The sequence below is a fragment of the Xyrauchen texanus genome, chromosome 23 (genome assembly GCF_025860055.1).
Source record: "Xyrauchen texanus isolate HMW12.3.18 chromosome 23, RBS_HiC_50CHRs, whole genome shotgun sequence".
NCBI classification, from domain to species: Eukaryota; Metazoa; Chordata; class Actinopteri; order Cypriniformes; family Catostomidae; genus Xyrauchen; species Xyrauchen texanus.
This window is the reverse complement of record NC_068298.1, coordinates 34181127-34202639: the sequence shown is the minus strand read 5'-3', so window position 1 is coordinate 34202639 and position 21513 is coordinate 34181127. Positions and strand designations below refer to the sequence as shown.

Sequence of the window (21513 nt, the reverse complement as noted above, 5' to 3'; positions counted from 1 at the left end):
ATGTCAAATGGCTAGACAGCATTGGCATTATAAACAGCACTGAATAGGAAATGGAGGAAACATGTAGCAACATAAATTATAAGACTTTTCAATCCTCACATTATCACACTTACTAAAATGTATAACGTTTTAACAGAAATGTTGCTGATTCATTTTATATCTACTTGGGTGAATCTGTTGGACTGTATTTTTATTACAACTGTGAAAGTTGTAGTTAATGATTCGAAATGTGTTTGGGCTATTCGTTTTTTGTTTTGCTATAGTTTCTTTTTTAGAAAGACTATCTAATGGACCTAACCATGGTAATAAGGAGCCATCAATGGTCTAACCTCTGGTTATGGCCTTAACATTACAAATTCCACAGTTGCAGAGTGACTGTCTCAGTTGCATCCATGTTTGAGACTGTCAATCTTATCACGTGGCTTGTTGAGCGCGTTACCGCGAAGACCTAGCACGTGTGGAGGCTTCACAATATTCTCTGTGGCATCCACGCACAACTCACCACACGCCCCACCGAGTACGAGAACCACACTGTAGCGACCACAAGGAGGTTACCCCAATTTGACTACCCACCCTAGCAACCGGGCCAATTAGTTGTTTAGGAAGCCCGACTGGAGTCACTCAGCATGCCCTGGATTCGAACTTGCCACTCCAGGGGTGGAAGTCAGCATCTTTACTTGCTGAGCTACCCAGGCCCACAAATTCCACTGTTAAACATGGAAAAACAATGGTGAACTTTGAATTGCATATTTATTTATTTTTAAAACATACCGTGGCTTCAAAATTCACGTTTGAGGTATGAAAGTGTGTAATATATGCTGTAGAACAAAACCTCCATGTATTGTGAAGTAATGTGTACCACAGACCTTATTTTACTCATAAGTTGAAAACCCCATTATAAAACCCCATAAGAAAATCCAGAGGGAACCCATGGCGAATTAGACTTCTGGGTTTGCCAAAAAATTGCAAGAGTGCTTTTGTACTGAATAAAAGTGTGTTAAAAGTGCAATGGTATGTTGAAAAGGAATTGTTCTATGTTTTTCTATTGTTCTGTTCTACTTAGAATTAATTTGAGTAGACACCACATTGATGATGAAATTAAAATTAAACAGTAAAACATAGAATTCTGGTAAAACAAAAATAGTCATAATAATAGGCATACTTAATTGACAAACAGTTGAAGAAAAAATGCATTTCTTTTAATGTATTATTTGAATAGAAATGTATCTTTAAATAGGCTAAAAGAGTATGTGCAATAGCACATTACCATATTAGCATGTTTTTTCTGTGCTATTGAAATTAGAATGGAGAACCATGAAATTTCACTAGTATCGGTACCGACTACTGAAATTTTGGTATCATGACAACACCCAAGTGCACTTGAGGATGCTTTGTCATTATTGGCTGCTAGACAGATTGCTGTTGCCATAACGCTATGTTGCCGCTTTTGAGCTCTTGCCTTGACGATTTGTTTAACTGTTTGCAGGCACATGCATCATGTTGCATAATAATTTTACCAGAGTGCGGCATGGGTCGCCTGCAGAAAATGATTCTTCACCCCAGCTGTGTTCGGATCTGTCCACGAAACTTCAGCAAGATGCACTGTTACAGAATCTCAGAGAATTCCCAGCATGGAGAGATGGGTAATCCCTGTGCACTGGCCTTTAAACTGATGCTTTGAAAATACATGCATTTTACATGACAGGAGTTAAAATATTGAATAGAACTTTGCACAGGCAAGGATAATAAATGATTTTATCACACTAGTATTAAGTTAACACGTGTAATGTTTAGGTCTTGTGGCTATACTTTCAAAACTTTGTATTTTAACCATCCCATAGAACTCCATTGTAAGTAAAGTAGTGTATCCACAGTTTTTGCATTTTACATCAAGTCAATATAATTTTCTGTGGTATTCAACAACATGTCAGATGTATTAAGCTTGTTATGCACCTGAAACATTCCTTTAATGTAAATGAACAAAATTATTGTAATGTTCTATTGTAATTTCTACTGACCGTTATCAAATTATGAAAGCCTGACAATTGAGATGTGTGGGAAATTGTTCACTTTAGCCCTTTAATTCATTGTTAGGATTTTGTTATTCACTCCTGCATATCAAATAACATGATCACATGACTGTGAGTTCTCATAGAGATGTGTGTTTTTTCCCCACAGATAATCTGGATGATGTTGATGCTCAGAGTCCAGTAACGTCAAAGGACAGTCAGTCCACGGCACCACCTGACACAGGTACAAACCTGACCAAAAATTACGTCTTGACTATTGGTAATCACTGTTGTTTCCAAAGTAATCTCACTTTTCTTGGTCTACAGGGAAACAGACACTGAAAGTTTTTGATGGTGAAGATGCAGCGAAGCGGAATCAGTTCCGTTTGGTTTCAATCCCTCGAATAATCAAGAATGAGGAAGTGGTGGTCAGAAATTTTTTTTTTCTTGCTCAAGATTCACCTGAATGTTTTTTTTTTTTAATGATATGCCTCAAAAGTGTTTACAGCAGCCTTATACTTACCATGAATTATACTCTGGTGGAGATTTCACCCAGAATGAATTGTGCTCACTGATTATGGCAAGCGCTTTTAACATTTATTCCTTAAAACAGACTAGAATCTACATTTATTTTAGGAGTACTTATTTTTTAGTTACTAGTACGTGCTCCAATAGTAACTAGCAAATTTGCCAACCTTATTTGTACATATTCATTAGATACTAGTACTTATTCCTAAGCAAAAATACACTATTCGTTAATAACAAATAAATGTTACTTAAAAAAAAACATTTCTTACTTGTGTGTTTTCCAATAGTGATTAGTGTCCTTTTTTATTTTACTAGTAACTTTTCATTAGATACAAGTATTTTTTTTATTAGACAACATTGTCTAAGTACTAATAAGGTTGAAAAAGATATTGCCACTATTGGAATGCATACCAGTAACTAAAACATAAGTAATGGTAACATAACTGTAGATACTATTAAGTTTCAAGGAATAAATGTTAAAAGTTCTTGCAATACGCTGATAGCTTTTTTATTTGCACATTCTTATCTGCAGTGTTTTAGCAGATGATTCACTAAATATATTATGCAAATTGGGTAACGCCACACAAACATTGAATAGATGTCTATTTATAATGCTCTTCTTCAATTATTTAATTATCATCATAATGAGTTGCTAGTTAAAATGGATTACAGGTGGTTAGTAAAAAAAAAAAAAGGTAAAATACCATGTGTGAAAGTAATGCAATTGCTTAATGAATTTGCCACTCAAACTGTTATGCTAATTTGTACATCCTGTCCTGACAGGAAGCAGCACTTAGAACGTTTTACATCCCAGATGAGCCGCAAGGTTATGAGCTTCAGCGTTACGGCCAGCAGGGACTGGATACAGATGACATCATCAACCGCAATGGCACTCCGGACAACAAGCCAGTTTTTAAGGACAGTTTTTATGATTCCTGGGTGCTCCAGTCAAAACCCAAAGAAACAGAGGTGTTGAAGATCTACCTTGGCTGGCTCAAGTGAGTTTTATTTCTGCTTATAGTGTTTTAGACTCATGTTGTCCAACTATCTTGAATATGTCGATCCACAAGCAAGTGCACATGAAGACAGTTTGAGAAAACGCCTTCTTTCAAGGCCCCATGAGTTTGTGCCTTTAAATCCAAATCTATTAGCTAGTTTACTCCTAAAATTTGGCCAAATTTATTGTTAGCCGAAAGATGCATTTAATATTCACTGTCTTCCTCTTCTGGATAAACCGAAGAATGACCCTGCCACTGGCAATCAACTCATAATGTAAGCAAAATTTATGAAAATATCATCAAAGAAATTACTGACAAAATCATTAGTTGATGAACAGGATTTTAATTTCATCAGCAATTATGGAGATGAAATGAAAAAGACTCTTAATGATGCTAATCAAACTATTTTAATTAAAGCACACTGTTGACCAAAATATGACGAGAAATGATTATACTACAGGATGTTTACAATGCATTTCAAAAATCTAGAAAGAATTGATGCAAATAACCCAGTTATTATAGTTTGTTGAACTTCATGTAAACTTCAGGTGAACTTGAACAGTTATGTGGTAATCAGAATGAGTAACATTTGTTGTGAATGTGCTGTTTTAATTGTGTACAGTACATAAAGAACATAAAAGAGCCGTTTTCCTAGCGACGTCTTTTTCAAGATGCTGTTCTGCAAATGTTTCCACGTTGTGAGTAATATATACCTCTGTCAGCCCGAAGCCGATCCCCTGTCCTCCCGCTACAGCTGCAGAGGGACACACGAAGGAGGCACACGAGGATGGGGTAGAGCGCATAGATTTTAGGAGGATTTGTCACCGGCCCAGCCTTGTGTGTCTCTCTTTTCCAGCCAGGGTTGAGACCACGCTGACACAGAGCTCGCTGAGATTGATTGTGAGCGCATGAAAACTTGAAACGCTTCCCTTTTGTTTTCAGTTTGAATAAACAACTACACTCCTCTGCGTCCATAGTAACGTCACTTACTCATCTGCCATTGCCTCCATATGTGTCCTCTATGTCATGTTGGTTTGTTAGAGCACATGCTCATTAGCTGACACAGCAACACACACATAAAAGTACTAACATACTTTTTAAAATGCGTTCTACTTAATTATTATTAAAAAAATTTTAGCAATAAATGTGTAATCCAAGTAACAATTCATGTCTGTAACTAATCAGATTACTTAATTTTTTTAAGTAATGCGTTACGTTACTGCGTTATGCGTTACACCCAACACTGTTCACAACACAGTTGTCACAGTGCTGTCACTCTGTCAGTCTGGGTTTTTGTGTGACAGGACCGTGACATCATCGTTCTATGTCTGTCTTGTGTTTTGTTTTCTGTCGCTGTGTAAGCGCATGGCTTCAGTTGTTATTTCCCTGCCGTGCGCTCCTCGGTTGGTCTCATGTTTCATGTTCGGAGCATGGTGACCGGATCCTGACTTCCCTGTCTGGATCGGTTTTGGTTGTTGTCGGGATTCGGACACTCGTGCTCCATGTTCTGTCTGTTATTGGCGTGACTTGCGTTGCGCTTATGTCATCTTGCCACGTCAATCTTTTATGTCTGTCTCTCGCGACCACGGGTGCGCTTCGCATTGCATTGTGCCCCCAGGTCTTTACGCTGTGCTGAGGTTCAGTCACTTCAGTCTGAGTTGTCGGTTTGTGTGTGGCCAAAGTCTTGTTTTGTCGCCTGTTTCATTCATCATGTGGCGTTTACCTCGTGATGTATGCTCAGGCTTTGTCTAGTGGGAATGCATGGCATTGCTTTGTTTTGCAATGCTATACATTCTCTTGTCTTGTCTGTCGGTTGGCATGAGCGTATACTGTATTGCCTTATTGTCTTGGCGATGTGCACTCATGCCATTCGGGTGTTTGTGTCTTGTGAGACCACATGGCTTTGTTTCTGTGTTGCCGCGTGTCTCTCAGTCTTGCGACATACACCACCTCCTTGTTTGTCCATTATTAGTTCATTTGTTACACTTGCCCTGCCCATTGACCTGTTTGATTTCCTTCCCTATTTTAGTCTACTCGTGCATGCTGTCCAGTGCCAGTTCGTCTTGTGCTTGTTTCATGTTTATGACAGTCTTGTCTCTGGTTCCCTTCCCTTGTCGGTCCCCTATCCATTCGGTCCTGCTTCCTGTACGTCAGTCCCAGCCCAGCTTCAGTTGGCTTTCAGCGCTGGAGTTTATGTTTGTCCCCTACAGGGTAGTTTGTGTTGGTTTTTGGTTTTTGGTTTTTCTGTATTAATAAATCCATTAGTTTTTTACTCTGCTTTTGGGTTCTGCCTCTGCTTCAACCCTTAAAATGGCTTTTAATTCAGTAATCAATATATTCAGTTATTGCTGGAGCTCCAGGCCTCAGGACAGTTTTCTCATGTTATTTATGTTGATAAATCTTTGATATGTTTGGTACGTGTTTAAATAATAATATCTTCTACATTTTTCAAAATGTTTGAATATTTGGCTAAAGTTTGGTCTATTACAGTTTATAAAGTTTTTGTCATTATATTTTTGTAACCTAAAAATTATATGCCATTTCAGAGTGTAAATGACCAAAATTAATATGAAATGACAAAAACATTCTCTAAATTTAAAGAACATCTAATGACAAAAAGTTTAACTAGAATAAAAACTGAACAATTAACACAGCTAGGAAAAACATCAACACAGGAAAGAAAACATCTCTGATACTGATGCAACCTTGGTTCCCTGGAACGAGGGACAGAGACACTGCGTCAAAAGCTGACACTATGGGAATACCTTCCAGAGGGCGTTGAATTCAAAGCCCTATACCATCACGCCAATGTGATTGGCTGGTAAAACTTGGCTCTCCACCCATGCTGATGTCATTTAAGCATAAATGCTGGTGCCAAATGTCACACCATCTGCAATGTTGCTACTGAAAGAAGCAGAGCACATCTCTCAGTCCCTTAACAGCGAAAAATTAGTTGCTGCAGCACAGCTACACTGTGTCTTGCTCCCTCCTTTCAGGGAACCAAATTAACATGAATAATCGAGATGTTTGCTTTCAAAAAGGCAACTTTGACGCTGTGTCAGAAGCTGACACTATGGGAGCCATATGCCATAATGTCATAGCATTGCTGTGCAATGCCTATAAGCTTTTACATAGTCAAAAGCATTGCTGTAGAGAAATAGGAAGGACAGTGGGAAAAAAAAACAAGGGCTTCATGTCAAGAAAGTGACACTGGCCATGCTATGTATTGCAGCAATGTCTTAAAGAAATGTTCCATGTATACAATACAAGCTAAGCTCAATCGACAGCATTTGTGGCATAATATTGATAGCCACAAAACATAATGTTGACTCGTCCCTCCTTTTCTTAAAAAAAAAAGCAAACAATCTGGGTTACGGTGAGGCACTTACAATGGAAGGGAATGGGGCCAATTTATGAACTTTAAAATACTCACTGTTTCAAAATTATAGCCACAAGACAGAAACAATATGCATGCTAACATGATTTTTAGTGTGATAACAACACTTACTAACCTTTTCTGTGTAAAGTTATAGCCAATTTCACATCTTTGTTGCCATGACAATGTAATGTCAACAAACCCTTAAATGACTGTAAAAATGACAGTTTAAACAACCTCATAGCTCAAATAATAGACCACCTTTTACAGAAGAGTTTATATAAGTGGTTTTATCAAATTATAAGCTTTTTTTTTTAAGAAAAGGAGGGACGTGTCGAAATACATTTTTGTGGTAATCAACATTGACAAATTCTGTCAATTGCGCTTAACTTGATTTATCCTTGGAATATAGCACATCTTCCTGGTAACGGGAAGGAGTGGAGCAGAGCAATCACCTAGCTAAGGTCTTTTGCACAATGACACTAGCCAACAGGGTAGTGAAACATTGATTACATGCTCTTAGTCAGACCAATGGGTACTTCTGGTAGAATGAGCTTTTATACAGGGCAGAGAATGTGCATGACTCTTGGATACATAATCTTTCCTGGGCTTGATAATGGCCTTTGACAGGCCTGGTCCAAAATCTAGCAAGAGTTATTGACCTAAATGGCCTGAAAGTTCCCAACACATTTTACTGATGTCAAAGTGAGTGGCAGCACAATCTTTAGTGAGTAGACTTGTAACGATTTGCTCTGACAACGATTCGATTACAATTATTTACCTAACAATTACGATGCATCATGAAATCTGAAATTTGGTCACGATTCGATCCCATTTGATTATTTTGTAATGATTCATAATTGTTTTCTAAAACATGCAAAAAGACAATTCATAGTTTTTACTGAACATTCCTAGTTTAGACCACACATAAATGCACTATAGTCACAGAAGCATTTAGCACCAAGGAGGATAGCTTGTGTTATTTTAACAAATTGTAGTTAGTTAAGTATGAATTAGTATGAGTTCTGTGATTTATTGAGGCCTGTGGTTAATATATATTTAACCCGGAACGCTTCTTTAAATAATTATGCAAAGAATGGCCTTAAGAACACAAAGCTATGTATAGAAAAGCAGAACAGAAAGGGAAAAGATCATTATTAAACACAGAAAGCTCTTCTGTACATTTTAACAAGATGCATTGTTCTCATGTCAGAACAGGAGGGCAGTCTCACAGTTTACTTGTCAAAGGGTGTAGTGGGACATCCATCCTCACTTCTCCAAACAAATCATATATAATTTCCAAATATTGTAAAAGATAGACAATAATCATAATGCTATGGCAAGTGTATATGAAAGCCTGCTAAGCACACTTGGCTTGACCAAGGATAATCTTGCTGTTGTGTGTCCGGTTGCCACAGAGATAAAGTGACAGCATCCATGGTTACCTAAAATGTTGTTGCCATGCCACCACGAAATGGATCACACACCGGGATTTTTTTTATTTTGTCTAATTTTCCAGTAATTCTTTTTTTAATCATCCTTAAAACAAGAAAAAATGTACTTAAGAAACAAAATTGTGTAAAAATATTTAAGTTTTCACAAAATGAATACACTGTAAATGCTGATGTACTCGTGTTGCCGGGAGCAGCCGCTCAGATGGAAAACTTTTAAGTTCACTAATGTGCTTGAATTTTCCATTAGTTGATGCATTTTGTTTTGTCAATTTCAATCTGGGACTAATTAAGTATTTTGTTTAGTCTTTGTTTTATGAATGATTTTTTCAAATGAGCCGGGGAGGGATTGAGTCAGTATTACACATGCTGCAGTTAGTGCCACAATCAAGCGGTCATGTTCTTATATAATATTTGACCACAGTAAATCATGCTCTAAAGTTTCAGTGGCAGACCAGCGTGTGAGTTACAAGATGCCACACCACTTGTGAATCATGAGATGGAAAATGTTTTGATGCTTTACATTTTCAGCTAATGGTGTATTGAGCAGGGTACCTACAGTCTTGTAAAAACCTCAAATGGACATGTCATGGACATTAATCTGAAAAGTCATGGAAAAGTAATGGAAATCTTTGCTGTAAAATTATTATTATTATTTTTTAAATACAAAATATCGTTAAAAAAATTCTTTTGTAAAGTAGATCTTGCTCACAAACCGTAGTGATGTCCAATTAGTGGAGAATTGTTCTTTTGAGTCACTTTTCACCGAATCAAATTGTCCTGAATGATTCATTATTGAATAGGTCTTAATTTCAATAAAAAAATCTGCTTTCTGCCAGTAATCACAAAACACTGTAAAGTTCACTTTGAAAGAGGAATGTTTTTAGATTTAATATGTGTGTGTGTCTGTGTGTCTGTGTGTTTTGTCAGGACTGGATTTACCTACATCTCCGTTACTGCTGGGAAAAGCAGCACAGTAGATTTAGTCATAAAGGAAACACTCTCACAACTTGGAAAACAGGTCATTTAGAATTCACCTCTCAGAAACATTATTGAGTGTTCTTAGTTGTGCTTGATGTGGGCATGCATCAGTATTGCCATTGCTTGTACTTACAGTAGAGTTAGACATATTGAGCGTTACAATGTCTTAGTGAGACATTTCATCACCTTTTAATGGGTCTGGTTTTGCAAAGGCAAGCATCACTCACATAATGGGAGTAAATGAACTACAAATGTCTTTGAAATAAAAAAGCACACTGAATTGCACTAATTGAAAAATAAACACATTGCATTAACAGTGCTTGCATTTTGGGGATATCATTTCATATGGTTGTATATATAAGCTGTGAATATTTCAACTGAAAACATTTCGCACAATATTTAATCATAAAACATTATCTTTATATATTTATTTATATATTTCGCTTGGCAAATTCTCCTCTAAAATTTGAGTGGTTACAACTTAGTTGGAAATTCAACCTTGTACATCCTGGCATAGCAGAAAAAGCAGTAGAGTGCCGATGCACAATCTTCTCTCTCTTCTACTAGCCTTCAACACAATGTCACTTTACTATGTGTGTTTTCCGTTTAATGTACAACAGTATCTGAGTGAAGCAATTGTCAGAGCACAGTGTTCCTGGTTTATGAGGAAAAATTAGGAGATTTTCAGGCTAGTGGTTAATTTATACATCTGTCTGAAATGACTTTTTTTTTTTTAAATGTTATTTTTTTCATTGTTATAGCATGTAAGATTAGTCTTCCTTCTGTATTTTAAGCATAATGCAGTTGTAGACCCCATGATTTTTTCATCTTTTTTAATTATTATTATTTAAACAAATGAATTTATTTACATTGCATTCAAATCAGACGAGGACCAACAAATTCAGACAGCCATTTCTCTTATTATATATTTGGTTGCCATTGAATGCTTCCCCAATAATTGCAGTCATTGGGTACGGTGTTTGTTTATTGGGGTTCTGCAAAGGCACATTGTGGTCTTCTGATTGGCCTGGTTCTGGTCACATGGTCAAGGAAGGAATAAAAGAGGGTTATAACTTGTGCTCTTCCTCTTTTTCACTGGCCTTCAGGTCAGACTTTCTCTCTCATTCTATTTTTTGGTCTTCTCTTTTCGGTATATTGTACATCTACACATTTCATATATATGATTTGTTGCCATTTAATCTAAATTGTAAACAACTGATGTAACCTTTTAAGACATAAACGCCATTAAACACTTTCTCTTTAATCCATGTCTAGTTCAGTGTCACTGTGTAAACTATATACATTTAAGTGCTACATAGTGTATTGCAATAAAGTTTTAAACAATGATCTCCCTCATTCTTTGATATTCAAGCTGTACTTATTTCCGCTGACCCTCTTGTCCTTATCCGGGGATACTGGAGAGGGATTGTGTGGGGGAGCAAAACCACTGGAGGGGTGGCTGATGCAGTCTTGTCGCTCTCCTACTTAATATGTTGGAGGATTTGTTTAAGGATAGGCACTGGACGGATGGTAGGCAGAGAGTGATAGCTTGGGTTTTTTCAAATAGAGAAGAGGCCTTGGACATTGGGTAGGTCTGCTCATGGGGGGTGAGGGGGGAGGTGTATTGAACCCTGGTTGTATGGTATGTCTCAAGGAGAAAGGAGGAATTTCTTGATGGGAAAGCAAGAATGATAGGCAATTGAAAGGATCTGGGATCCAGCTGCGGGTGGTGGCGGGAAGAAGTCCCTGACCACCGCCACCCCACCACCAGGAAATTTTCCGGGATTGATGGGCCGAAACATCCATGATAGGTTGCTCCCGTCTGATGACCCCATAGCTGGACAACTATAGGCACCTGTGGAGGTGCGGCAGACAGTATGCCTGGCCGGTTTAGATATCTACCTGTGCATCTGAGTGTAGTTGGTATTAGTAGCAGAAGGTGGTAATAGACAAGACATGCTCAGTGTTATATCATATTGATGTTAACATTTTGTGACACTTCTGTCACTCTGGCATTCCCACAACTGATCCAATGTAGTGAAAACCCACCTTAACATTTAATTGATTTAAAAAATCAACGGACTACTGTCCATTGACAACAGTGCAGGTGGAACTTCGATAACCTAGTAATGAGAGCCAAATGAGATGACACACCGATTGTGATAAAGGTTTATTTGGGGATTACCTCTCCCTGTTGCTCTTGGTTTATTTTCACCACCTAGAGGTGAAGCCTTGTATTAGAGAGTGAAGATTGTGCATCAGCACTCTACTGCTTTTCCTGCAATGCCAGGATGTACAAGTTTTAATTTCCAGCCAAATTTTAAACACTGAAGTGGCAAATTTGCAAAGTGAAATACAGTATATTGGAAGATGTTTTTAGAACTTAATTTTGGAAGGTGAATATTTATTATTGAATTTGTAATGACACATTTTGTGCTAAATGTTTTCTATTGAAAAATGCAAGCTGTTGATGCAATGCATTTATTTTTCAATTAGCGCAGTTCAGTGTGCCTTTTTGTTTTTCGAAGACATCTGTTGTCAATTTACTTCCATATTATATTTTCTTCAGAAAAGGCAATAATCAAATTAACTATCATTTTCTGCACATTTTGTATGCCGTTAATCCTCATACTGTAGTTTCTTCAAATCTCTTTAGAATGAAAACCCTGCTGACTTCAGCCTTGTTGAGGTTTTCATGAGCAGCAAACAAGGTAAGATGATCTCCCGATCTTCAGATGATGATGCTCAGAGCTTGATTGAAGGGTTTTAAAACCCTGACATGATTTTTTCCTGGATTATTATTATTATTTCATGCCGTCTGCCATTTAAATGCGTGTTATGGTGCAACTCCGGGACAGTCAGTAAAAATTGCAGGTGAGGTAATCTAGCCCAGTATGATGTAGATATCTTTAAATCTGATATTCAAGTTAACATTAAAGGTATATATATGCAGCCACTTTCGACATGGGGTTTCTGAAAGTAAGCATGCAGGGGTGTGTCAATTCTTATTATTTTCGTAACCTCCATATCTGTCTCATGTTTCTCATCCATCTTCAGTTCAACGGCAAGTCCTGACTGGTCAGGAGCTTCTGCTGGACAAACTGCAGGAGATCAGGAAGGTATGTGGACTCATGCTGATATTGCTTGGTATTTGGAAAGACTCACGGTGATGTGCCCTGATAATTCTACAGTAGCATACTAATCAGTTATGCACTAATACTAGTGTGGGGTGTGTTTCAATGCAGCCTTGTTCAACTGTACACTTGATTGTCATTCTACATGGATGAATCTCACGAAACCTGTCAATAGTATGTCTGGGTTTTTTGACACATGACCTGCACGTGTTTTCGACTCACTAATGCAGTGTGATTGCTTGTGTATGCTTCTTGGTTTAAACTTGCTCGTGATTCGGCGTGTGTGACTTTTTAGACATCATTGCGGCAGATGAATCAGACGCGGTTTTACATCGAGGAAAGCAGGAATCAAGTTGCACAAGTGAATCTGATGCTGGGAGGCTTTCCGACACAACTCAGCAAAGACGAATACACACACCTGCTGTCAGAGCACCTGGCCATTAAGAGTGAGTCTGCACATCTATGTGTGTGTATGTGTGTAGGTGTCTGAAAGCTAAGGATTATGTGGGTGAATCTTGCTAAGAAAAACATAAATAAGAAATTATGGTTTGCATAATGAAAATGTACCCTTTTTTAGGACTTTTTTGGGATTGTGATATTATTTTCATTACAATCAAGCACATTTTTCAAGCACAAAACCTCATGACTGTAACATGAAGGAAAAAAAGACTATTCATGTGACTGGAATGAAATAATCTTTTTATTATTATTAACATTAATTGATTATATTAAATCTGAAGTATGTAACTTATTCTGTGTTAAAACACTTTCTCCTATCCAGCTTAATATGCAGAGAAAACTATAAGTAAGCCATTCATAGGTTAATATTTCAGAAATGTGTTTGTTTTGAGCGACCCGTTTCAAGAGAGACAACATTGACTCGACCAATGGCATGTGTTGGGGGCAGGGCTGTTTATGTATATGCCATGACATGCACCTCTAGATTTTAAGATGTGTGTTTACTTCTACTACTGCTTTAGTACATACTACTAACACATACTACCATGATACATACTTACAATTGTACTTTACAAATGCACTTTCAAATTTAAATGAATTTTAAGGGTTGTCAGTCAATTGAAAATATTGAATCAAATGTAAAAACTATATTTTTTCCTGTGTTAATTGAATTGAATTAATGCATATTGAATTAATTGCATGCTTTAACATTTATTTCAACAGTTCTAAATCATACAGTTATTTTTCGCTTTAACGCAATGAGAATAAGGGTGTTTTTTGTTGTTGTTGTTTTTGCATTAAATTAAGCCATTGATAATTTAGAGGGGATGCATGGTGAATACTGTTGATTTCTTGTGATTAGAAGGTTAACACTAATCACATCTTTCTCTCTATCTGTCTCTTCTCTCCTTATCTTCACTCTCCAGGTCACCTGATTACCATCACTCACGTGTATGCCGAACAAGGTAAGATCTCCATGGCAACCACAACCATAATTCCTGGGGTGCTGTGGAGGAACCACCTTGTTTCCTCATTACAGGAAATGCTTTTTAGCAAAACATTTCTGTATCCTTTCCAATAGAGCTGATTCAGAATGACAGTCTTTGTCTTCTGAGAACAGAATTCTGCTTCTGAACTGCAGGACTTGATTTGATAACACTAAAGGTCATTGGTGCTTGCAGCAGAACAAACTGCTGGCTGTGTGTATGGATCACAGTCTGGCTGCAGAAGTCTGGCCTCCTCTCAGAGCTCTGTAAATGAATGTCGTTGTTCCACACACACAAACAGTGTTAAGAAGGAACTCGCAGTTGTTCTTAATCATTCACGACATCCCCACTGCCTCATTCGCCTTGATGCACTGAATGTTTTTATTATGTTGTGACAATGCTGTGAGTCGGTTTGTGTCCTGATTGAGCTGTCACCCAGCAGTTAGTGTATGTCAAGGGGCTATGGTTGTCATGGGCCACTAAGCTCCTGCTAGTAGATGCTGTAATTAAACCATTCTGTTAGCAGAAATCTTTCTCTGTCGATGGCTATTCAAAAGTAGCACTGTATTCTGATGAAGAAAAATATGGACCCTGTTTTAGTGCAGTGCTATGCTATAAGTCATACATGCAAAGTCTATGGGCATGGCTATGAAGTTTTGGTATTTTAGTGCAAGGTTGCTCTAAGTGTAGGTGCAAAATTAGGTTTCATGAAATTGCGCACACACTAAGGGGCTGGGTCAAGTGCAATTTAATTTGGAGGTTCTTCTCCGGTTATTTCAGCATCTGTGTCCTATTATATAGTCCATTCCCTGTAAAACACCAGCGATATAAACAAAGACAGCACATTCATATGAAGTTGGTAGTGCAAATGGACTATATGCAATGAATAAAAATAGAAATATGGACTTAAGTTATTTTGTGCATTCAGGCTGTGGATCAAGGGATGTTTTTTTACTTCACTTCTATCGGTCGAAACCCTCTCCAACTACTTTCACCAGCCCCTTTTGCAGTGACTTAATCACTCTACAAAAACTGCTGAAAATTACTAATTCAATTAAGATTATAAATACAATTGTAAATATAAACACAATAATAATAATAATAATTGGGGGGCTGGGTAGCTCAGTGGTAAAGAGTTTGAATCCCAGGGTGTGCTGAGTGACTCCAGCCAGGTCAGCTAGGGAGGGTAGATTCAACCTCCTCATGGTCACTATAATGTGGTTCATTCTCAGTGGGGCACATGGTGAGTTGAGCGTGGATGCACCGGTGGATGGCGTGAAGCCTAAACACACGCGCTATGTCTCCGTGGCAATGAACTCAACAAGCCACGTGATAAGATGCAATCTCAGATGTGTAGGCAGCTGGGATTCGTCCTCCGCCCTCGGATTGAGGCAAATCACTACGTGACCACGAGGACTTAAAAGAGCATTGGGAATTGGGCATTCCATATTGGGTGAAAAAGGGGGAAAATAATAATAATAATTGAAACATAAATCGTAAACTCTAGAAATCTCCAAATGTTGTTTCATAAAACGGCTACAACAGTGATTGTCAGGGGCATTATTTTATGTTCCGCTGTATGATCAGAGTTTGGACATGAACTTTATTGCCTCCTGCTGGTGGAATCTGCAGGAAGTGGAACTGAATTTATTCTTTCTGCTGAAAACAGACATACTTCTGAAACATCTTAGCACAATTACCTATTTCTCAGGAAAATAGCAAATTGCAAATTACACCCACAGATAGCGCAAGTACCCACGGCCACTTGCACAGATATAAATAGCTGTGCTTTGAATAAGCGCTCTAAGGAAAATTGGATAAGACTTAGCTCACAGTCAATGAGCGTTGTGCTGTGCTTAGCACAGCAACGAAAATAGAGCCCATTGTCTTAAATAAACGTTTTTCAGCAATTTTGTGAATGTTATATCAGTCATCGGCCACCCTTCTGTTATCTCTGGTGATATTGACATCAATATTAGCCATCATAAAACTCCTATTAGTTAACACCAGTACTGAAGAGCCTTGTATTGAGACTTTAATATACCGTATATATATATATCCTTATCCTTATGCCATCATATTGTAGGATGTAGGGTTTAAAAATAATTGTGCTGGGAGGTAAAAATAATTGGGTCCCAGGTATGAGCAGGTGTTAGTGAGGGTGTGTGTGTATAATTGAGCTGGTGTGTTGTGTTTCAGGTGCTGTGGTTCTGCAGACAAGCTGTTTTTCAGAAGCTGAGAGGATTTACATGCTGGCCAAAGACATCAGCATCAGCAGCAAACCGCTCTACTCACTCGTTATACCCGAGATCATGGTACATCATATCAGAGATTCAGTACATACTGCTAAATGATAATGAAACACAATGTATCTGAAGTGTGTTTTGGTATAGGCAGGATAGGGTGTTTTAATATGTGGATTTTAATATGTGCAATTAGCCTAAGGACTATCCAGTGTAACAAACACTGTGCATGTGTGTGCCACTTTAGTGTAATAACTGTCATTTCCATTTGCGGTACACGGTATTTGCATGTTTTTCATGGACTGGCAGTCTCAGAAGTCCACATGTATACAATATAATCGGGTCCTCAAGTCTAAAATATGCTTAAATATTTCTAAATAAACAATTAATAAAAATTGTTGTTACTAAAATTAACTGAAATATTAACAATTTTAAAAATTCTTAGTTTTTGGTATGTGATTAGTAGGTCACGTGCTGCTTACTACACATGTAGTTAACAAACAACAGAGGCCTGTTGATCAGAGCTTCCTGTACAATACCGGTCTGAGCTTTAGATGCCACTGCTCTCTAGTGGCTCACAGAGAAACTACAATCCATTTCAAATTACATTTTCCTCTACCAGTGTAACCAATGTTTTTTTTGTTTTGTTTTTTAATCTCTCCTCAAAGCAAAGCAAGCTGCCCAAAGGAAGTTGCCCCTTGCTGGTCTTTGTCAACCCTAAAAGTGGCGGGCTAAGGGGCAGAGAGATCTTGTACAGTTTCCGGAAACTTTTAAACCCTCACCAAGTGTTTGATCTGAGCAGTGGAGGACCACTTCCTGGGTCAGATCACTCTTCCTCACAAACCACTATATTTATTATTGCATCATCCAATTAATGTTAGTAAAATGTGCACTCTGTACTTTTTGTGTCGTTGGTCGAAATGGTAGTTGGTCGAAATGGTAGTTGGTCGAAATGGTAAATGGTAGTCAGGGTGTTACTGTCAAGGTGTTACACTGACACCTAGTGGAGTGGATGCATTATGCCTTTGTAGAAATGTGTTATTCGTAGTCAGCCATGATCAATTTATTTTGTGTGAAAGTGGGATAATTGGTGGGGTTCCAATATAAATTAAGTACTATTTGGCTTGTCATATCATGATTTTCTACTATTTATTTCTTAAATTTCTGAAGAAACATGTTTCAAATTGATACTGCAGATATGACGATTGGATTGACAGTTGTAGGTTTTCTGTCTCTTATCTGTGGTTGTACTTTGCAGGCTGCACACGTTCAGGGATGTCCCTCATTTCCGTATCATGGTGTGTGGAGGAGATGGGACTGTGGGGTGGGTGTTGGGCATTTTGGAGTCCATTCGGCACAAAATCACTTGTCCAGAGCCAGCAATCAGCATCATACCTCTGGGCACCGGTGAGTGTTGAGTAAACAAAAATCTGTTTCATTTACTGCTGCTGTTTATTTCACTATTGCCATGTAATCCAACCTGATTAAAGTACAACTTGACATTTTGGAGATCATTATACTATACTACCAATAGTATTTTGGTTTGTTTTGGAGTTTCTAATTTAATTCTAGATTTCTCTTTGTTGGTGCTTTTTTAAGATATATAGAGTGAGTTCAGTGTGTTGAGATTGTATCCTGCTATTTCAATTATGTTTTGTATCTGTGTGTGTCATCAGGGAACGATCTGGCCCGGATGTTGCGCTGGGGGGCTGGTTACAGCGGTGAGGATCCCTACAACATCCTGGTTTCTGTGGAAGAGGCAGAGGAAGTGAAAATGGACCGCTGGACGATTCTTCTTGACGCACAGGATATGACAGAGGATGGCAAGGAGAACGGCTTCCTAGAACCACCCAAGGTACTTCTTCATCAGTCCCTAATGCTTCAAACAATAAAAGGGTTGTTGTGAGTTCAGAAAAAGTTAAGCTCTATTAATAACATCTGTGACATGCTGTCTATTACCACAGAAAAAAAATGTGACTTGTCCGTCCAAAAATCATGATTAAAATAATGCACTTATGATGACAGTCTATAGGGCAAGGCATCCTAGAGAGTATAAAAGCCAGCTTTACATGGTCTTGACAGGAGTTGGATAATTCAATATAACTGTACAAAAAAGGTTACTAACCAGATTTGTCACATTAGTCTCATCTAAACATGCATAGCCATTAGAGATCAACTGAACATTGACCAATACGACACTGATTATTTTTGTTTATATTTAAGTTTCTGATAACCAATATGCTTACCCGATTTTCAAATGCCTGATAACGGATATGCATAACTGATTTTTTTTTTACGTGTCCGATAACCGATATTTATAACCAAATTTGATGTGTCCAATAACTGATATGCATAACTGAGTTTTAAGTGTCCGATGACTGATATGCATTACCTATTTTCATGTGCCTGATAACTGATATGCATAACTGATTTTGCCGTGCCCGATAACCGATATGCATACCTCATTTTTAAGTGTCCGATAACCGATATGCATAACCGCATTTTAAGTGTATGATAACCAATGTGCATAACTGATTTTTACGTGTCCAATAACCAATATGCATAACTGATTTTTAAGTGTCCGATAACTGATATGCATAACTGATTTTTAAGTGTCCGATAACTGATATGCATAACTGATATTTAAGTGTCCAATAAACAATATACATAACACATTTCTAAATCTTGTTTTATTTCTTCTTTTAGGCACATTAACAACTTACTCAATTATCACTAACCTCTGGTGAACTGCTTTACAAAACAAATATTGTGCACAATTCATTTGACTATTTATATTTGCAATATACATTTTCAATACAAGTCCCTCAGTCTTTTGTGATCCACTTTATCGGTGAACCTCACATTAAAGAACAGATAACCGATTAAGTGGAAAAGTGTGAATATCGGTTAATAATAATTGTTTATTATCTGTCTATCTCTAATTAAAACGTCTTGTGGCAACTATATACTTTCAAAACTGTGTATTTCAATGTTTATCCCAGTGTTATTCTTTAGACATTAGACTTTCATTGTATGGCTTTGCAAATTTACACCATACATGTTGCATAGATATGACATTGTCAGCCAGATATTTAATGAATATGTTTTTCAAACGCTTATGTACCTTCATAAATGCTCAACTATTCAGTTAGCTACTCAAATAATTCTAAATTAAGTACAATGCAGTCAGTACATTGATATTCAATAATAGAAGACAAATTAATTTTTGCTTGCTCAATACTGGCTCCTTAACTATATATTTGGGTTGTATCTACATGTCTGTTATAGATTGTGCAGATGAATAATTATTTTGGGCTGGGCATTGATGCTGAACTGAGTTTGGACTTTCATCACGCACGTGAAGAGGAGCCAGACAAGTTTAACAGCAGGTAAACTGAGCTTAAGAGCCATTTTGGGCATTTCCTGTGCTTTGAAATGTGAATTAAGTGCCATTGTTTGTTGTCATTCTCTCAGGCTCCACAATAAAGGTGTGTATGTGAAAGTGGGCCTGCAGAAGTTGAGTCACACACGAAACCTTCATAAAGACATCCGACTGCAGGTGGACAAACAAGATGTTGAGCTGCCCAGTATAGAGGGACTCATATTCCTCAACATACCCAGGTAAACACTTTTAAACACTATAAAACACACCTTTGAGTTTGTGAATTTGTCAGCCAGTGAGCATTAAATGTGTCTTTTTATGCAGATATAAATAGATTTAAAGATTTTTGTCTTTGGATTTTTTTTAGTGATGAGTTTCCAAAGATGTTATGTCAGAAATATGTATGCATCCTTTCATTGAATTGTTCATATCTCTTTGATTTTTTTATTTTATCAATGTGTATGCGCGTGTGTATCCAGCTGGGGTTCTGGTGCTGATCTATGGGGGTCAGACAGCGACTCTCATTTCAGGCGGCCTAGCATAAATGATGGCATGCTGGAGGTTGTGGGTGTTACTGGTGTGGTACACATGGTGAGGACTGATTCCCATAAACAATTTGGTCTTTATGGTCTTTTAGTGTTTTAGACATTTTTAGTGTCCAAAAGTATCCCGAATATGTTTTGAGGCCACTGTATTCGGGATTCCTTTTGTTGCTGTTTTATATATTATTTATATTTATCCTTAGTTTATAAGTATATTTTCCAGATATATTCAGACATGAGCTGAAATCCAATCAAAATGCAAAATATATTTTCTAGTTATGCACATTTCAAGGTGTTGATATGATGTAGTTCTTTTGTTAAACTAATTTTATGTGTGTGCACGCACGTCAGGGTCAGGTTCAAAGTGGGCTGCGCTCTGGGATTCGTATCGCCCAGGGAAGCTATATTCGCATCACTGTGACGAAACCCATTCCAGTGCAGGTGGACGGAGAACCCTGGATACAATCACCAGGACAGATCATCATCTCAGCTGCTGGACCAAAGGTTATACACACACACACACACACACACACACACACACACACAAACAAACACAAATCGCTAACGCATTTAGCTCCTCTCACACATTATAATTGGCTCTGCTGGCTCAGATATGGCCCAGTGTAAATACATTGTAACATGACATTGTAACGTGCAATGTCCAGAATGCAAATGTAATAATCCTATTTTTTTTATTTTTTTTTATTTATGATGCAGAGGATTGTATGACATGAAGGTTTCCAAGCAATGTCGATGTTAACTAATTCATTAATTAATTAATTTTCATGAACCATGCATTCCCCTTAGTATGATTTATTAGTCATGAAGTTCATTTGGATTAAAAAAAAAATACAACAATTCACGATCCCCTACCCTAATTCTAAACCTATTAGCCTTTAATGATATTGTGAGCTCTGTATGTTCCAATTGGCTTGTTTTCTGTGCTAGGTGTGCATGCTGAAAAAGTCCAAAACCAAGCAGAAGAAGCAATCTGGCAGTTTGAAAGAGGGCCGATCCGACAGTCCAGCTCCCAGCGATGGGTGACCGTGACGACCTGGACCCCCTCCTTCAAAGGCATAAACACTTCGTTAAAAGCTCGTAGCTGTCACCTTGACAGGTTTTCTTGTGTAGGCCTCTGTTCTTTGTTCCAGTTTGGGTGGGAATCAGAGTTAATGCAGAAGAACTAGAGAGAAACAGTTGAAGATAGAATGCAATGAATGTTTTAATGTATATATATCTGCCAACTTAAACATCTGAGAGTCTCTAGTGTTTAGAAGGCCAGTTAGATGACAGCATAATATGGATTATCTCAGGACTTCAGCTGTCTGCTGCCTGTTTGTGGCCTGTGATTGCCTTAGATCCATGCTGGTGTAGATATTTATTTCATTTTTTTGTCCTTTATTCTCAATGCCAATTGTATATTT

At 37.7% G+C, this 21513-nt stretch overlaps 1 protein-coding gene across 2 annotated transcripts in view; it reads left to right on the top strand.

Moving 5' to 3' along the window:
* Nucleotides 1–21423, top strand: part of LOC127617124 (diacylglycerol kinase theta-like) — a 53603-nt gene extending 32180 nt beyond the window's left edge. For both annotated transcript variants that reach the window (XM_052089026.1, XM_052089028.1), the window contains 18 exons: nucleotides 1487–1643; nucleotides 2179–2253; nucleotides 2337–2437; nucleotides 3321–3535; nucleotides 9293–9383; nucleotides 12000–12054; nucleotides 12401–12462; nucleotides 12773–12923; nucleotides 13863–13901; nucleotides 16122–16237; nucleotides 16834–16985; nucleotides 17424–17572; nucleotides 17842–18020; nucleotides 19454–19554; nucleotides 19640–19786; nucleotides 20027–20138; nucleotides 20441–20593; nucleotides 21038–21423. In XM_052089026.1, the coding sequence (XP_051944986.1) occupies nucleotides 1487–1643; nucleotides 2179–2253; nucleotides 2337–2437; nucleotides 3321–3535; nucleotides 9293–9383; nucleotides 12000–12054; nucleotides 12401–12462; nucleotides 12773–12923; nucleotides 13863–13901; nucleotides 16122–16237; nucleotides 16834–16985; nucleotides 17424–17572; nucleotides 17842–18020; nucleotides 19454–19554; nucleotides 19640–19786; nucleotides 20027–20138; nucleotides 20441–20593; nucleotides 21038–21133 (2151 nt within the window). In that variant the 3' untranslated portion in view covers nucleotides 21134–21423. The remainder of the gene's footprint in view (nucleotides 1–1486; nucleotides 1644–2178; nucleotides 2254–2336; nucleotides 2438–3320; nucleotides 3536–9292; nucleotides 9384–11999; nucleotides 12055–12400; nucleotides 12463–12772; nucleotides 12924–13862; nucleotides 13902–16121; nucleotides 16238–16833; nucleotides 16986–17423; nucleotides 17573–17841; nucleotides 18021–19453; nucleotides 19555–19639; nucleotides 19787–20026; nucleotides 20139–20440; nucleotides 20594–21037) is intronic.
* The last annotated feature ends 90 nt before the right edge of the window (nucleotides 21424–21513 follow it).